Source organism: Semicossyphus pulcher, unplaced genomic scaffold, assembly GCF_022749685.1.
Source record: "Semicossyphus pulcher isolate SPU_LCO1_2020_fin unplaced genomic scaffold, fSemPul1.0.p SCAF_19, whole genome shotgun sequence".
NCBI classification, from domain to species: domain Eukaryota; kingdom Metazoa; phylum Chordata; class Actinopteri; order Labriformes; family Labridae; genus Semicossyphus; species Semicossyphus pulcher.
In genome coordinates, this window is record NW_027211692.1 from 7536513 (window position 1) to 7553052 (window position 16540).

The 16540-nt window shown below is 41.2% G+C and overlaps 1 protein-coding gene across 1 annotated transcript in view; it reads right to left on the bottom strand.

Annotated features, from left to right (window-relative positions):
• Nucleotides 1-16540, bottom strand: part of b3glcta (beta 3-glucosyltransferase a) — an 82512-nt gene that overhangs the window by 36230 nt on the left and 29742 nt on the right. Inside the window, exon 4 of the mRNA XM_069668212.1 lies at nucleotides 5120-5229. Coding sequence (XP_069524313.1) covers nucleotides 5120-5229 — 110 coding nt within the window. The remainder of the gene's footprint in view (nucleotides 1-5119; nucleotides 5230-16540) is intronic.

Consider the following 16540-nt stretch of genomic DNA (forward strand, 5'->3'; position numbering starts at 1 on the left):
CGTACTACGTTTCTCCTTTCGAAAAATTAGAGCTAAAAAACAAAACACGTCTCTGCCATCGTTTAGTGGCAACTTGTTGAAACTTAGCTAGCGTGAAATGTAGTGATTAGTAGTAGTAACGTTAACGTTAGTAGTCAGTAGTGAGTTTGCAAACTACTATGACAGTTACAGCTGGCTCGCGCATCGCCAAGGTGGTTGCCATAGGTTACACATAATGATATTCATAGCATCACCCTGTCCATTAACAGGATTGGCTCCTTAGGTTTGTGACGTCTCAAACCTGCCAATCTGAAAACGTGTTGTTCAGCCTGTCCTTGGTACACTGCAGTTTAAAAGCAGACAGGCCCAGCCATGGAGATGACTGCTCATGTTGTCCCTGATATGTCTTGTAGCACATGAAGAACACCAACGCTTTTATTCTATTTATTTATTTCGGTCAGCGTTAACAATAGCTCTCCCCTTTAAAAAGAACCACAGAAGTTATGTAAACATTACAAATAAATACATTTGGAGATAAACAAAACAAAAAGGTGTAGGCTGAAGCTGAGGCTTATTATGCCTACCCTTTTTACACAACAAATTCTGTTCGGCAACCAGTCAGTTACTTTACTTGTGTCATACCGAAGAACAAAAAACAAAGCTCATAACATTTCTTGCAAAAGAGAAAAGAAGTTCTAAAAGAGTTCAAACTGAACAAGAAGCAAAAACAAGACAAAAAACAATCATCTTATATTAGTTTTAGATTTGTTTATCACCTTATTTTTTGTTTGTTTGTTTTCCACAGCTTTAAATTAAATACTGTTGCTTAACTGTCATATAGTCAATCAATGACTTTCATATCTACGAATAAACACCAAAGCTGAACCTTCTTTAAGAGGATTCGGAAATCAAAGGTTATATCAGTTCTCTTATGTTTCCGCTGTGTTTTTTTTTACGTCTGAACCTGATTCAAGATATTTTAAGACATGAAAGGACTTTGTGCAAAACTTTTCCAAACATTGTAGCCCCACATACTGTACATCAAACATGTCTTACAGCTACAAACTAAGCAGATCTGCAGCATTATTTGGCTTTGATCTTTCCTGCTGTATCTCAGGAACACCTCTCAGACTCTTAAACAGCAGAATGTGTGTGTGTGTGTGTGTGAGTGTGTGTGTGTGTGTGTGTGTGTGGGTGCCTAGGAGGTGGGAGTGAAGCGGTGGACGGCTGGTCGTAACTCATGTTCAGCTAAACAAGGTGTGGGAGGCAGTAAATAAGATCAATTGGAGAGTTTTCATTTTATCTTTGCACTTTAATGTTGCTCGAGTTATTCGACTTTGTTGCTTTGGTTTTAGGTTCTGCTGCATTTTTCATTGACATCCATTACGGACAGTGTGTCATAACTCAGACACAGCTTCAACAAAAGCTGGTACTGACAGCTGCGTTGTTGGCTTTTTTTTTTTAAACAGGAGTAACAACTGAAAATACAAATGTTGTTTAGCTCTCTAAGCAGGATGTGTCAAAAACAGATGTCAAGGAAAGTTTGTGAAGAGTCAAAGAGCGGTATGAAAATTCATCTTCAGTTTAGAGTTTGGATTTGTAACATTCATAAACTGCTCTTCCCTGAAGAAAATCAAGCATTTTTTTTAACACTCTAAAACTAGTATGGTTTAAAAATCTATATTGTATCAGTGTATTCGGTAAATCAGGTTAAAAAGAAAAGAAAAAAACCCATAAAACTAGAAACTGAAATAACAAATGGGTTTTGTGAAATGGAATTAGAAATGGAAAGAGAAATGAAAGGTCCTGAAATGAAAAACACAGAACATTTTTAATTCTATTGTGTTATAGAAATGTAATGTAGAGGTGTGAATCACAGGGATGTTCATGATACGATACGCGATAGGCGATACGTGGCCCACTATAACGATAATATCACGATACAGCGATTCTGTGATAATTGATATATTGCAAGACAATCATACTATAATGTTACATCATGACATCTGATTAACTGAAGTAGGGATGCACGATATTATCGGCACGTTATCGGTATCTGCAGATTATGGCTTGAAAATGACATATCGGCATCGACAGATGTGTCATTTTCCTGCCGATTTTTTCCGCCGATAGAACAACACTTTAATTATGCCTAAATGCTCGATGAGAAATTGTTACAAACAAATAAATATGGCATTTTGTACTAAGTTGCAGTAGTTTTCTAATATTGCCCAGTGAATGTGTACATTTTAAAAAGCACTGTATTATGTTATTTCTACATCTGCCAGTGGACCACTACAATAAGAGTAGGAATGATATCAATTCCACTACAGAGGAGACTTCATGTTCTCTGCAATTAAGTGGAAAATGTGCCTAATGTATCAATATTTAAAACGGCAATCAGCAAAAAGGGTTGGAAAATATCGGCATATCAAAATCCAATATCGTGCAGCCCTAAACTGAAGAACACAAAATGCCCCTAAAAAGGTGAAGTGCAGAATTAACGTATCATTCACTGCAATTGGGTGTCAGTTTAACAGACTTTGACACGAAGTGAGATAAACGGTGCAGTGACTCAAATTGGCAGGGAGGTCTGTTTAGTGCGGTGATAAAAAAAAGTTAAAATATAAATATATGGCGGCAGGGATACGATAAAAGTATCACAGCAGTCAGGGCGACGATATATTACGATATCCATATTTTTTAATTTCCATCTCTTTTTATCTTTTTTCATTTGGTATTCACCAAATGTTGCTCCCTTTTTATTTCAGTTCTTGGTAAAAATCCTCCTCCCTCATGAATCAATTCAAATCTAATAAAGAAATAAGTTTCAGGACTGCGCAGCCTTGGGGAAGATACAGCCTGTGCTCTCTGAGAACACCTGAGGCGAAAAGTATTTTTTCGCTCCGATTGTGTGAAGGTAACTCATTTTCATTTAGAGTTTTTTTGGCGGCCTTTGAAAAGCTTCGTGCCTTTACTCGCTCTTTAAAAAAGCGTCTGATTAAAATGCTGCCAGTTTGTGTAATTGCCGGCTGCAGATACTAAAACGTCAAACATCTTTGAGATGATGACTGCAAACACAACATGATGTGGTATTCATTAGGTCTGTCTGCTCTAATAAAACTTGATGTCCATTAGTGGAACTAAATCTTTTCAGGACAAATCAGATCTACTGCCACTAATTGATGCCACTATTCATTACAGGAAACATGACACAATCTCTGCAAAGTGGGGACAAAATTTTGACCTATTGGACGTCAATAACAATAAAACGAGGAAGTGAGCTGCTGCACAAGTCTTGTTTTTGACATGGCTTAAGATGGAGCGCAGGATTGTAGGGTTGTTGTGTGGAAACAGGAGACAAAAAAAAGTGTATTCATGCGCCAAGCTACTTTCATCTCATTACATGAGTACTAAACAGAGACATAATGACTCACTGTGACTATTTAAATGTGTTTCTCAATCAACTTTGTACAATACAGTAGATAATAGGTATTTGACATCCAGCATCAAAGGAAACAGAGACAGTAAAACCAGCCACAAATCCAAGACTGCAGAAATATAAAGGCAAATTAGAGATCTTAATTGGTCTCTTGATACAGGAAACGCAGCGAGCAGTGTCTTCATCTGACTGGAATATTGTTGTAAGTGAGTCTGCATTCACCATTTAATCAAACAGAGTGTCGCTCACGTATTACACTACATTACAGAGCTTTCCATCCCGCTCTGAAGAGATGTTTAGACTGAGAAGGAAACATTTTGAGCTGTGAATATGCTTTATGTCTTCCTGTTACATGATGCTAATTAGAGATAGACCGATATGTTTTTTTCAGGGCCGATACCGATACCGATACCGATACCGATTATTAGTAGTCAAGGAGACAGGCCGATATTTGGAGCCGATATTCATTTGCAGTAAAAGTGAAAATATTGGCGTCAAAATTTTGAATAATACAAACTCCAACACTTAACTTTGTTTAAATGCCTTTAAGCATATGTTTATTAAACAAACAAACAAAAAGCGCAGGGAGTCCCCAGGGTCAGCAGCATCTCTTATAAAGCTGACTGAAAATTTAAATAAATAAATAAATAACTTCCTGAAGTTTTATTAAGTAAATAAAACTAAGTTGAATAACATTTGCAAAGAAACAAACTTTTTCTCCTCTCTGCCGTGTGTGTGAGCACTCTGCATGCACAGCTTTCACTGCTGATTGGCTGTTAGCCGTGTCCTGGCTCTGCGTGTAACCAATCAGTGCTGTGGGTGGGACAATGCTGGAAACAGAGTAGTGACTGCAGACAGAGAGGTGTGGCTGCATCAGAGCCAAAATAACCCAGTTTTATATTGATCTCTCATCGGCCGTCGGATTAAAAAAATAAAAAATAAAATATCAGCGCCGATAATCGGTCTATCCCTAATGCTAATGTGCTAACGGAAATAACATAAACATACTGAGCGGAGGTCCCTGAAGGAAACAGTCTCTCCTCCAGCCTTTTGGAGTATTTGAAATATTTCAGTCATAAACAAGAAATTACAACATTCCCGTCCACGAACGCACGCCTTTGGATGATCATCACTTCTCATTTAAAATGTACCAACAGGAGGCCAAGTGACAGCTGATTTGCTGAGAAGAGCGTTGCGATCAAAGTTTCCTAAAAACACAACATTATAAGTAAGCATACGATCTGCCGTCACAAGGAGCTGAACATGTTGCATATTTCAAACTACACTTTCATAGTTTGGACTGTAATGTGCTCTAGAGGGTGAATCCAGAGGGTAGCATGAATAATTCTTCACACATCATTCAATATTTAAAATTATGAGGATTGAGTAATAGTGGAACAAATGGCAAACACTTGGCAACGCTTTTTTTTCCTGTGTACTGAAATCTTGTTATGTGTACTTCCTCCCAAATGGATTTCCAGAATAAAATATTTAAACGTTTTAGGATGATGTCTAAATAATCGTTGCTGACGCCGCGTGGAGCCAAGCTTAGCGGAAACAACTCAGATTAAGACGACGCTGTTGCTGCTGGTGTTGAATGTTACATGCACAATTACCTTCTGAAAACAGTTGTCATGTGCGCCTCGCGTTGTAAAATAACAGCACTTGTGCGTGAGTGAGGCGTGTTTTGAATCTTACCTCTGTGAGACTGTGTGCCTGCTTGAGTAAATCAGCTCTCCGCCGCTCTGCCTGCCTCTCATGGAAGGAGTTGCTTTGACTCTGGAGGACGAACACTATCTCCCGCAGGTCTGGAAAAAGACACAAAAGACAAAGATGTGAGTGTGTGTGTGTGTGTGTGTGAGGAAAGGGATCATAGCAATCGATGACCTTCTGCGAGCAAGACCAGATTAGAGACACAGTCAGACTAACGGAGGTGATTTTTTTTGCTAATCTCCATTATTGGCCTGGTGATAATAAGCTGCACATCGAGGGCTTAATAGTCTCGGGGAGAGAGTATGTAAATGTCAAAGCCCAGGCTGTGTTACTTAATAAAAGATTAGCAGTCAGAGGAGTCGTTCTCTGAGGTAACATAACACCCGAAAGGTTGACACAGGCCAGCTGTCCACTTCTGCCTGAGCTGCATTGTCAGTAAGACTCTGTAATGTTACTGCATATTAAAGGCCAAGGTTAAAAGGGAGCCATTAGCTTCAAAATGTCAGTTTCAAACCTGATAATGTCACTTCTTTAATGCCGATATGTCTGTTCTGGAGCGGTTACGATAAAGACACCAGAAAAGGTATTAACCAAAGACTGTAGAAAAAGATGGACGACATGAAAGCGACCAAAAATTGAAGCCAAAACATCCTCCATGTTCACAGATGGGGCGTGGGTCAAACTATAAATTACACTTTAAATACATGTTCCTTAGAAATGGTTTTCTGTCATTATAGTTAGATCTGAAGTTCACTTTTAATAAGTTACTTGAAGCTATAAAAAGAGCGTGTGAGTAGGAGGAGGAACGTGAGGAGGAGACATAACTGACACTGACATGACAGTCAGAGAACTTTTCATAACTGTGAATATCTGCTTCACACCAACAACAGAAGCTGCTCTGCTGTTGACTGTGCCAATGTGAGGGATCTTAGCCGTTTTTTCCAGAAGTTACATGTGTGTTTTGGGTAGTGCTGTGACGCTACTGAATTTCTCTAACCGCAGTGAAACAGTAATGCCCCTTTTGGTGGTTAACTGCCGCCTCAGCCCGCTGCCGGAGTATGTTTTTGGTTTTGTTTTTTCCCTACAGCGCGTATACAACATGGTAAATCATCATCGACATGAGTAAACAGCAGAAGTTCGTATCCGTGGTGACTGGCTAGTTGTTGTTGTAGCGGCTAAACTGCCATATTGCGAGACTGCACACTGCACTGATTAGATGCACAGAGGGCTGAAACAGCTGTGCTCTGACAACAAGGTCTCTTTTTCGTTCTGTATGGAAAGATGAGGTGCTTTCCTGGGATGCATGGATAGTGAGTTTACTGTATCCCTTTAAATTTTAAACGTATAATCTCGAAGATTTTCTTGTTAATAAATGTCTGTTACGTCACTATCTAACGCCGAATGAGGAAACACAATGGTGACTGAGCCTATGGCCCACTGATGAAAGCCTTTACATTTGCAGTATATAGTATTATTACAGACTGGGTGCCTGTGGCAACATTCATGGAAATAATCACAAGCGGCGCCCAGTTAGTGACTTGTTTCCCACCCAGCAGTGGTTGGTCTGCCAGAGAGGGTAGGCGGAGCTAAGCGGCTGCTTTTCCGGTCTCTGCAAGCGTTGCGAGTAAACAGTAATCTACTATGGCTGAACAAACAAAGAAAAGATGGATGACTACAGATACAACTTCAAAAATAAGTGAAAATCCAAGGAAAAAGAAACAAACTCGACGCTCAGATGAAGGCAAACAGTCTAAAAGGAAAGCGACCGTCAGCGAGGAAAATCGGTGCCAAGCGTGGACGTCACACTGTCTGGATATCTGGGAAGTGTGCTCCCGCAATTACCGTTTATCACCAACTGAGATCTTCGAGATTACAACTTTAAATGTGTGTGGGTGTTTGGGTAGCGGAAGGGGCAGGATGTCAATACTGTGGCTCCACCTGCCGATCCCTCTCTCACAGAATCCAGCTCCGTATGAGCAAGATGGCAGCGTTCCACCAACCCCAATATTTGTATGAAAATAACAGACAACAACAATGTGGTGCTGGACGAGAGTGAAATGTAAGTCAAGCTTGCAAAATGTTTTTCCAACAATATTTTGTTTATACTTTACTTTATAATGGCACTTGTATCGTAGGGCCAGTGGTATCGCCCAAATTATCCAAATTCGGTATCTGGAAAGGTAAAAAGGTATCATAAGATCACTCGTCCGTATCATCTTTAGCACTGACCCAGCTTGCTGCAGTTATTCTTCATGTGAAATCCATTTACAGGGCAGCAATAGTGACACAGCTCAGTGAAGAATGACATTGGCTGCACAAACAAGTCCACATAAACCCCGTGGCTCTCACGACCAGCACAATCAAAACTAGACCACAGGACCAGAGGGGGAAGGGAGTTAAAAAAAAAAAAGCCTTGTCATTTTGTCTTTGCCTCTGTGCAATTACATTTGACATCCCCTAAATCCTGTAAGCTGGCCCTCACATCAGAATGAAGTCTGGGGCACCTGGCTGCTATGACGGCGACAACACAAAATGGTTTTTTTTGAGGATTTCGAGCCGAGAGGTGAGAACCAATATGCAGGTGTGATGTAAGAAGAAAAGATGTCAGACGTTTCAGAATATGACAGCTCAGAAACTTTACAGAAATAGGATGTGAGGGCGTTTTGTAGCAACGCTCCTCTAAATTCGAGCTGAAACAAACAGGCAGGCTCCGTGCCAAATCATTCGCACTCGCTTCAGACGTTTTAATTAGCTCCTCTAGTATTTGCAGAGTATATAGTCATAAAGGGTATACTATGTCATAAATTATGATTACCAGGAGGAGTTTTTCCCCATGACGCTTTGCTGACTCGGTGTATTTTTGTGTTTCCAAAACATAAATAAGCACGAGCCACAGCTGACAGGTCTATAATCTTCCCATTGGGGTAGTTGTGCAACGGCAATACAGCAAGAAGAGGAGGGCGAGGGCTGACAATGGCAGGATTAGATGAATTGCCTCCTCCTCGATTACACTACTTGAACCTATTACCAACCCTGAGTTCAGATATAAGCAGAGGGGTCAGAGGTACACATTATTTCCGAGTACAGTATCTATGTCAGGTCTGTGTAATTAAGTGCGGGTGGGTGTGTCGCTTCTTTCGGCTCACGACACAGATCCCATTGAGCCAGGGTTGCCTGGCGCGGAGGGGATTTACTTACTAAATCTCAGCGTGTCCATCACCCACCAGATCTAACCTCCGCTGAGAGCTGAGCTTAGAGAGCCAGCGCGACTCCGCCACCTCTAAATGTCCTTCTGCTGAGTTTGCTAAATGAGCGGCTGCGTGGTGCGTGCGTGCGTGCGTGTGCATCTGGTTTCACATAAAGCAGAGCATTTTAAAGCCCCAGGTGAGGAAGCAGCCTCCTGATACTGCACAGTACAGCAATAATAGCAGCTGCATGAGACGAACAGCGCGATCAGATAAGCAGTTTGCCAATCCCTCATTGCGTAGATAATGTGTACCCTATGTCAACGCAGAGGAGAACGAGGGGTAAAAAAAGAAACTAATTAAGACTGAATTCACTGGCCTCGGCTACGAGCTAATGGGTTTCGATTAATCATCAAACAACGCGGAGAAAAGGGGAAAAGGAGAAGTCCTGTTATAGCGCCCTTTTTCACCTCCATCATGCACGTGTCCTTTTCCTTTCAGGTTAAAATCACCATTGTGCACTCCAATGACACTCATGGCAGATAACGATCAATACATCTGCATGTACTTCATAGAGGGAGGGTTTAAAAGAACTCATATTGAGCCAAAAATGCCTGAAAGCCTTCTTTTTGTGGATGGATTGGATTATCCAAGGGAGAACACATGCTTAAGGTTTTGTATACCTCGCTCTTGCATTGCCAGGACGTTGATGTTCAGACGGTTGCTTGGATGTCTAAATGGTAGCTAGGTGATTGCTTTATAGCTGCTAGGCTATTCTGAGTGTGGTAACTAATGAAGGCAGCTCTCGATCCATCTGAATTTCCTGCAAAGTTTACGCGAAGCTGAGTGGGAGCACATTAGCTGATTTCTCTGTTTGTCACTGACTTTATCTCTTGCGCCATTATAAAGAAAGAGAAAGAGGAAGAGGAGGAGGAGGTTGAGACCAGACTTCTGGACAAACTGTTCACTATTATGGACAATGACTCCCACCGTCTCTATAACATGCGGGATAGCCTGAGGAGCAATTTTAGCAATAGACTCCTCCATCCCCGCTGTTCCTTAGAAAGATACAGGAGATGTTTCCTACCTACCTCAGGCTGTGCACGTCTGCTCTGCCTGCTCTGTACATCTGACTTCAAAACCTGAATGTGTCTATTTATATTTAGTTTTATATTACAATATATCCTATTCTACTGTATTATGTCTTGTATATCAGGTTCTAACTATAAATATAGCTATTATTATTAGTGCTTAATATTTGTATATTCTTCTAGGGCCTTTTAATTTCTTGTATAGAATTGGTCTTATGCATGTATGTATGTATATTTATATATTTATATAACTACATAATATATATAATATAATATATATATATATATGTACATATACACACACACACACACGTTGCCAGTTGTTAGGTAGGGAGCTTTCAGTCTTTGCAATGGTTGCTAAAGTGACTATGTGTGTTTAAAGTCGAGCTGAAACAGCATTGCGAGAGTATCTAGTTTCCGTATCGTGACGTATTTCCGAGTGAAACAGGACGTGCAGGCAGGACATATCATTAGAGGGATTTGATTTGATCGCTGAGAAGTGGGCGTAGACAGACGTTCTCCACAGCGCAGTAGCTAGCTAACTGACCGAGCGTTCTTGGTGCTCTGCGGCTAAATGTTGCAGATTGATTGGTTGAAATTGTTTGGTGCTAACTTACGTAAGCACACGTGAAATTTAGTTTTACCGGAAGAAAAAATGATCGGATTTTGATATAAAAACACAAATTTTTGGGCCTATATTGTCAAATAGATGCACAATATTACCGGGGGTGTGATCTATAAGGATGACATTTTTCATTTGAAATTGAATATTGTGTTGATTTTGGCGATGAAGATCACCTCATGACAGAAAGATCTGGATTTGATTAGCCAGTGCGTTTATTTTAAAAACATTTAGACAAACTATTTACATTTCCTCTTCTTTTAGCAGGATCTTGAACACAGACATTTCTTACAATGTATTTCATAAATAAAGTAAATGTATCACCGAGCTGTCCAGGAGGAAAAAGGCAAATTCTGTGTCAGTTTTTAATCACTGAGAATCTAATAACTCTCTTTATCTTTTGAATGACCGACCAAGGTTGACTAAGTGCTTTGTCGAGTGCTCTATCACTGTTCATTTGTTCTTTCGTCAGTCTCTTTGTTGATCCTTTTATCAGCTATGACCACAAAGCATCATCTCCTCCTGTTTCCATTTAACCGGCTAACATACGACTCACTGCAAACATTTGCCTGAGAAAATGCTTACGTAGGCTCTCATAGGTCTATGCATAATAAATTATTTTGACTAATTTTGCAGGGAATTGGACCCACTGATGTTAAGAATAATTAAATCAAAATAGCTTCCAATAACCTCTCGCTCATGGTCTTGTTTGCTTTTGTAGGTCATACAGAGTCATCAGTATTAGATGGAGACTGTTCCTTAACCTGTTAAAAACTCTTTATACTGTCGTCAGTCTAATATTTGCTCACGCGTTCTGTTTTCACTGTTGTTACAGAGGCTGTGAGAGCCAGCCGTAGTAACTCAACTTGCATTAAGAGCATTTCTGTCGGAGGTGAAAGTGCCCAATCAGTTTATCTTTTTAATAGCGGGGGAAAGATGTGAATCAGCGCCCTGGTGCCAAACACGGCAGAAAGTTTTTTTTCACTGCTTAAGTGAAATTATCCACAGCTGCCTCTTGGCTCACAATAATACATCTCGAATGAAAGAGATTGAAGGTTCCCGGGGAGATGAAGGCAAAGACCGGGTCACCTCCGAGCAGATGATTTTATTTTGCCGGGCTGATGGAACAACTAGAAAGCATGAGGCTGGTGTTCGTTTATCTCTCCTCGCTCATTCAGTATTCCACAGAGGCCACTCCAAAGAGGAAAAAAAGACTGTATCAGCCTTGAAAGATATTGGATGAAATGAGACACAGGAGAATTGTGCCTCCTTTTCTCTCTCATCTGATGCTGTTCTCAATGCATGGAGCGGCTCTTTAAAGGCTAACCCCATCTGGTCTGTGGCAAAGTCTTTATGAAGGCTTTGAATATTGTGTGTACTCCCTCGCTTTTCACTGCATATGAAGTTCAGAGGATCAGTCTGATTAAAGAACCAAGGATGAAGGACTTACGTGTCAGTATTTCTAGGTTTAGATATACAGTGGAAATGCCTCAGATACTGCCTGAATTAGAGTCAATGCACCGATCTGATGCTATAATGAATTAGCCACTAGTCACTCTTCTTGTCAAAAACAGTAGCCTCAGTAGAATGGCTGCCACTTCCAAATAATGTTTCAGAGTGGCAAAAATGACGTGATTACTGGTAAATTATCAGCAGTTTTGGCAAGACTTGGCTCTACAGGAGGGTTGTTTGTGTCAGCCAGTTGTTCACCTTACACTATGATAAGGAAACAAGCTAAGTCCCTGTCTGTAGACGAATTTATCTGCTTAAAATGTACGTAGATATAGCAACTAATTTAAGCACAGGGCGGTCCTATAAAACAAACCATTATCACAGCATTGACTTGCAATAAAAATAGGTTCACTTTCCATTGTTTTGTAAAAATAGCTTCAATAAGCTACTCTTGCTGTGTTGCTGTAGCTTAGCTTGCTACATTTCTCTGGGCAGTGGCCTCAGCGTTGTGAAGCATCATTTAATGTAGAGTAGCTAGTTGCGTAGCTCGCTACATTTTATAAGTATCTTTCCCAACACTGATAATCTGGTGACTACATATAAAAACAACAATGCCCTGCTAGCAGAGAATTACCCGAAGCCCCTGTGCTAGTTAGAGGAGTTACCATAGCAGTCAACTTAAAGTACGGCTAGCTGCACGGCTAACAGATGCTACAGTTAGCAGCGGTTACTTAAGCAAAGATATCTGTTGATTGGGGGCGGTGATTTCTTTGCTCATGTTATAAAGATGTGTTTTTGCACAGCAGTCAGTGATACATGAACAACAGAGACACTCAACAGAGCGTCTGTCGTCTCGTCTCTCGCTCCCGTCAATAATAAACTAGTTAATCCGAGCGCCCCCTACAGGCCCCTGCAGCAGTTCCGTTGTGTGGACTGTATGTGCAGAGTTTTTCTTTTGCATGTGTTTTCTGGGTTTGCATCGTTTCTGTATTTGCAGCGCGTTTGACGTTAATGCATTTGCTTTGGCTTTTTGCAGCACGTTTTTTCATTTGCAGCACGTTTCAGTCGTTGCATTTGTTTTGGACTTTTGCATGTGTTTTTGAATTTACATCGTCTCCAAATATGCATTGCAAAAAACATTTGGCCATTGCAGCGTGACTGCCTTGTCAGCCACCATAGAGAGTGTAACATTAGACAAAGCTAGCCAAATGTCAGCAGTCAGTGCTTTGGAATCACGCTCTTTAAGGCTGTATTAGTTTAAATTTAAAGTTCAGATAATTAAAACAGGTGAAAAAAGGCAAAAGAAGCAGTTTCATGTTAAAACATTGGTTTCCCTGACACTCTTTCAGAACACAGGACATCAGAATGGGACGAGAACAGAGCTGCTGCTAACGTTAGCTCAGTTTGTTTCATGTGTGCAGCTTTGTTTCAAGTGGGATTCCTTCAGAGTACTGAGGCAGGCATCCAACAGTGATGGCAATTATACCACTTCCATACTGTGTTATAATTATTCAGCTGTAAAAAGATAATACTCACATATTTTTTCTTGACTGGTACCTGGGGGGTACTTGGTATCAGCCAATTCCTATCTGAGTATTTGGGAAGGACAAAATTGCATCAAAACATCTCCATTACTAGGTGTGTGCAGGGATACAGCAGGGTGAAGTAAATATCTGCTCTTGAATATAGATTGTGCGCTTTTGTAGTGGCCGGGCCCTGCAGCGTTGTCACCTCATTGACACAAATCAATAGTGACACTTCCTTAGAGCAAGAAGGCAGACGTTGCCAAGTGGCAGAGGCTCTGAGAGCACACTGACCTGTAGGCACTCCTGCAGCCCTGTCATCTCCATCAGTGTCACGGAGCAGGTGTGTGTAGTCACCAGAGCTGTCACAGGAATGGTTCATTTCAGCCCGGAGAACCTCCAACCCCTCAGTTATAAATAAACACACGTCCAAGGCAAGGAAACGGACAGTTCACAACTGAAGGCGGGGATAAGTTTTGGAGAGCAGGGCTGTAAATCTAGCTCAAAATTCTGAGAGAGAAAGGAGGATCGGGGAGCGGATCAATAGTGCAATTTCAATGACAAATGTCTGCAAAAGTCTAGAGGGAAAAGATTCTGCAAGTGCAACCATTACAGCAGTTGTGGGAACAATGAAACTGTCATGACAGATCCCGAGCTCTTCATTGCCAGCACATATTCAGTGATGACAGTGGATGTCAATAGCTCATTTCCATCGCCGGCCTGTCTGACTCCCCATCCAGCAGCTGATTGTGCTCGTGTAAAACCCTCCACACTCCAATGACTCACATCATTGGACTCCCCGAGATGAGATGGCACAGAATCATCCGTCTCCGAAAAATTCCACCCTCCATCTTTCTCTCTCTCTTCCTCGCACCCAAATCGGAGCATCCACACGGAGAGACACACAGCACCAGGGAGAATTGGGTTGCAGTTTCCCGACCAAACTAACCATGACCGTCACAGCACACAGCACCAGGATTTAATAGCCAATCCACAGACATCCGGCAATATTCAATCTGGAAGCCAAAATTCAATATACAGCCAACTTTTTAGGCTGTCAAGAGTTCGATTTAGTCGTATAAAAATAATCTACCTTCCCTGTAGGCTATCATCACAGGCCTATGTATCATGCAGCAAGTGAAACGATTTTCCATCAGCCTTCTTTTCATATTAAGACAAACTTTTAATTGCTTTGCGCAAGATCAATCGAGAGAACGGTGTGTTTAACTTTCAGCTAACGGCTGAAAAGGTCAGTGTCATAAATATCCCTCAGTAAAACGGAGGAAAATAGCAGAGAGAGGAGAAGAGAAAGAGAGGAAGCGAACCAATAAAGAGAGAAAGAGAGATGCCAAAAAAGAAGTGTGTGTGTGTGTGTGTGAGAGAGAGAGGTGGGAACGAGGGAAAAGACACCAGAGAGAAAAATCACTCTTCTGTAAAATTTAGCTAATTAGAATTCTCTCTGAGTAGTGACGCAAAAACACACATACAAAACAATCACACGGCAAAAAGGTCGGAAAAAAGGGTCTCCAACCTGCGATAATCACTCTCGTTAAAGGTTCTCTGGAGTTCATGACTCCTCGGACACTCTGCCGAGGACTAATGAGAGCTGAACTCAACCCTTAAACCTCACTTAGCATCAATTATTCAGGAAGCTGAGGCAATTAACGCAGGACGTCTCCTAGTTTTGCTTATGAAACCCATTCATTATCCATAATAGTATTTTAAAAATGAATGAAACACCACCTCGTAGTAACTTTTTTTCTCTGTAATTTCTGAAAAGCTGAGTTCTTTAAAAAATATGCATGATTTCATACCCCATACAGCAATAAACGCCAGCACCATTCACGACATTTTGGAGGATTGATGAGCGCTGTAAAGTCATCAGCTCTGTGCAGAATATTAAACAGATGAAGAAGAAAAGCGGAGACAATAGAGTCGGCACACGGCCAAGCACGTGAGAGGGTAAGAGAAAGAAAAAGTAAACACACAGGGAACGTTGGAAGAGTTCAGGCAGCATCGTGCGCCTTCTTTAAGATACAACGCGTATCCCCTCCGGTCTGCAGAAGCTGGCTCCGAGCCACCACATGAATATAATGCATCTGAAAGGGGACATCGGAGCTGCTATGCTGGGCTTCGTTATTGTTATACTGATAGTTTGATTTAAATTCCGGCTCACCTTTGCTGCTCTCAAGACTATCTGTTCAGTGTTTGTGGTTCAGAATTGCCCTGGACCCTCAACTATAACATGATGCATTAAAAAGAAAAATGCAGCACAGCTTTGGCAACGTCTGCTGTGAGCTGGAGCATTTTTCTTCTCCACCAGATAAACACTCAAACCTACAGGTCATTTTTTTATCTGCAACATCAAGGTTAAACATCTGATCTTAGAACCATTCGCCTTAAGTGAAAGAGCAAAACTGAGAGACTTAGAGTTCTCTGACTACTTTTTTATCGAGTAATGTAATGCGTTACTTCTGCAGGTCAAGTAATCCGTTATTAAGTTACGTTTTCCTAAAAGTAATCTGTTACAAGAAAAAAAAATGCCGTACTTTCCTTTCTCTTTTGTCCCCACAAAAAAAAACAAAATCTCAGAAGCACTGTTTCTGTTTCTCTCCTGCTTCTTGGCAGGTAGCGGCGTACCAGCAGAAGGTTAACACAAAGGCGAAAGGAACAAGAACAACATCACTGAGAAATGTAAGTTGTGTCTGGAGGATAAGAGATCATCAGCTGCAAGAGCTCCCCTTCAAATTTAAAGAAGCCTCTGCAGCTAACACAACTCCACAACACTGGTGGGACTAAGAGCCTGTGTTGTATAGTTTTCATTGAAACAGCTGTGCCTATCTGCCTCTGCCCAGTTCACTGTCCTGTTATTAGGCTGCAGAGTTACAGATTATGGGCCGTAAATGAGATTTTGATAGCGCAAAAGTAATCTAACGTGTTACTTTTCTCAGTAGGTAACACAGTAATGTAACAAGTTACTTTTTAATGGCAGTAATCTTGCAACTAGTGCTGTCAAAATGAATGCATTCATTTTTGCAATAAATTTTAAATATTTTTACGCGTTAAAAAATAACGCAATTAACGCAGCTGTATTTACTTCCTCTGGCAATTCCTGTGAGTGTTGCCAATTTAGCGACTCTCTCTCTCTCCCTCTCAAATTTAGCAACTTTTTCAGACCAGTGAAATGTATTATATTGTTATTCATTTCAATGTATGCTGCTCAGATTAATCGCAGATCATGGCTCCTCTGCCAACAGCTCCGAGTTGCTCTCTCTCCTCTTGTACCGTGTGCAGCAGCACTGCGCAGGCAGTCAGGGACGGGCATGACTGGCCTGGGGCAGCGGGCAGGAAGAGGATAACGGCCAATCGGGCAGCTCGCTCGCCGCAGCAGTGCTTTTTAATCGATCGACAGCCCTACTTGTAACGTAACGAGTTACTTTTAAATGTAACGTTACCCAATACTGCTCATGACCAAAAGAAACTGCAGGAAAAAGTGCCATTATAGCACGAGGGGACTGTGGTGTAATGCAGCA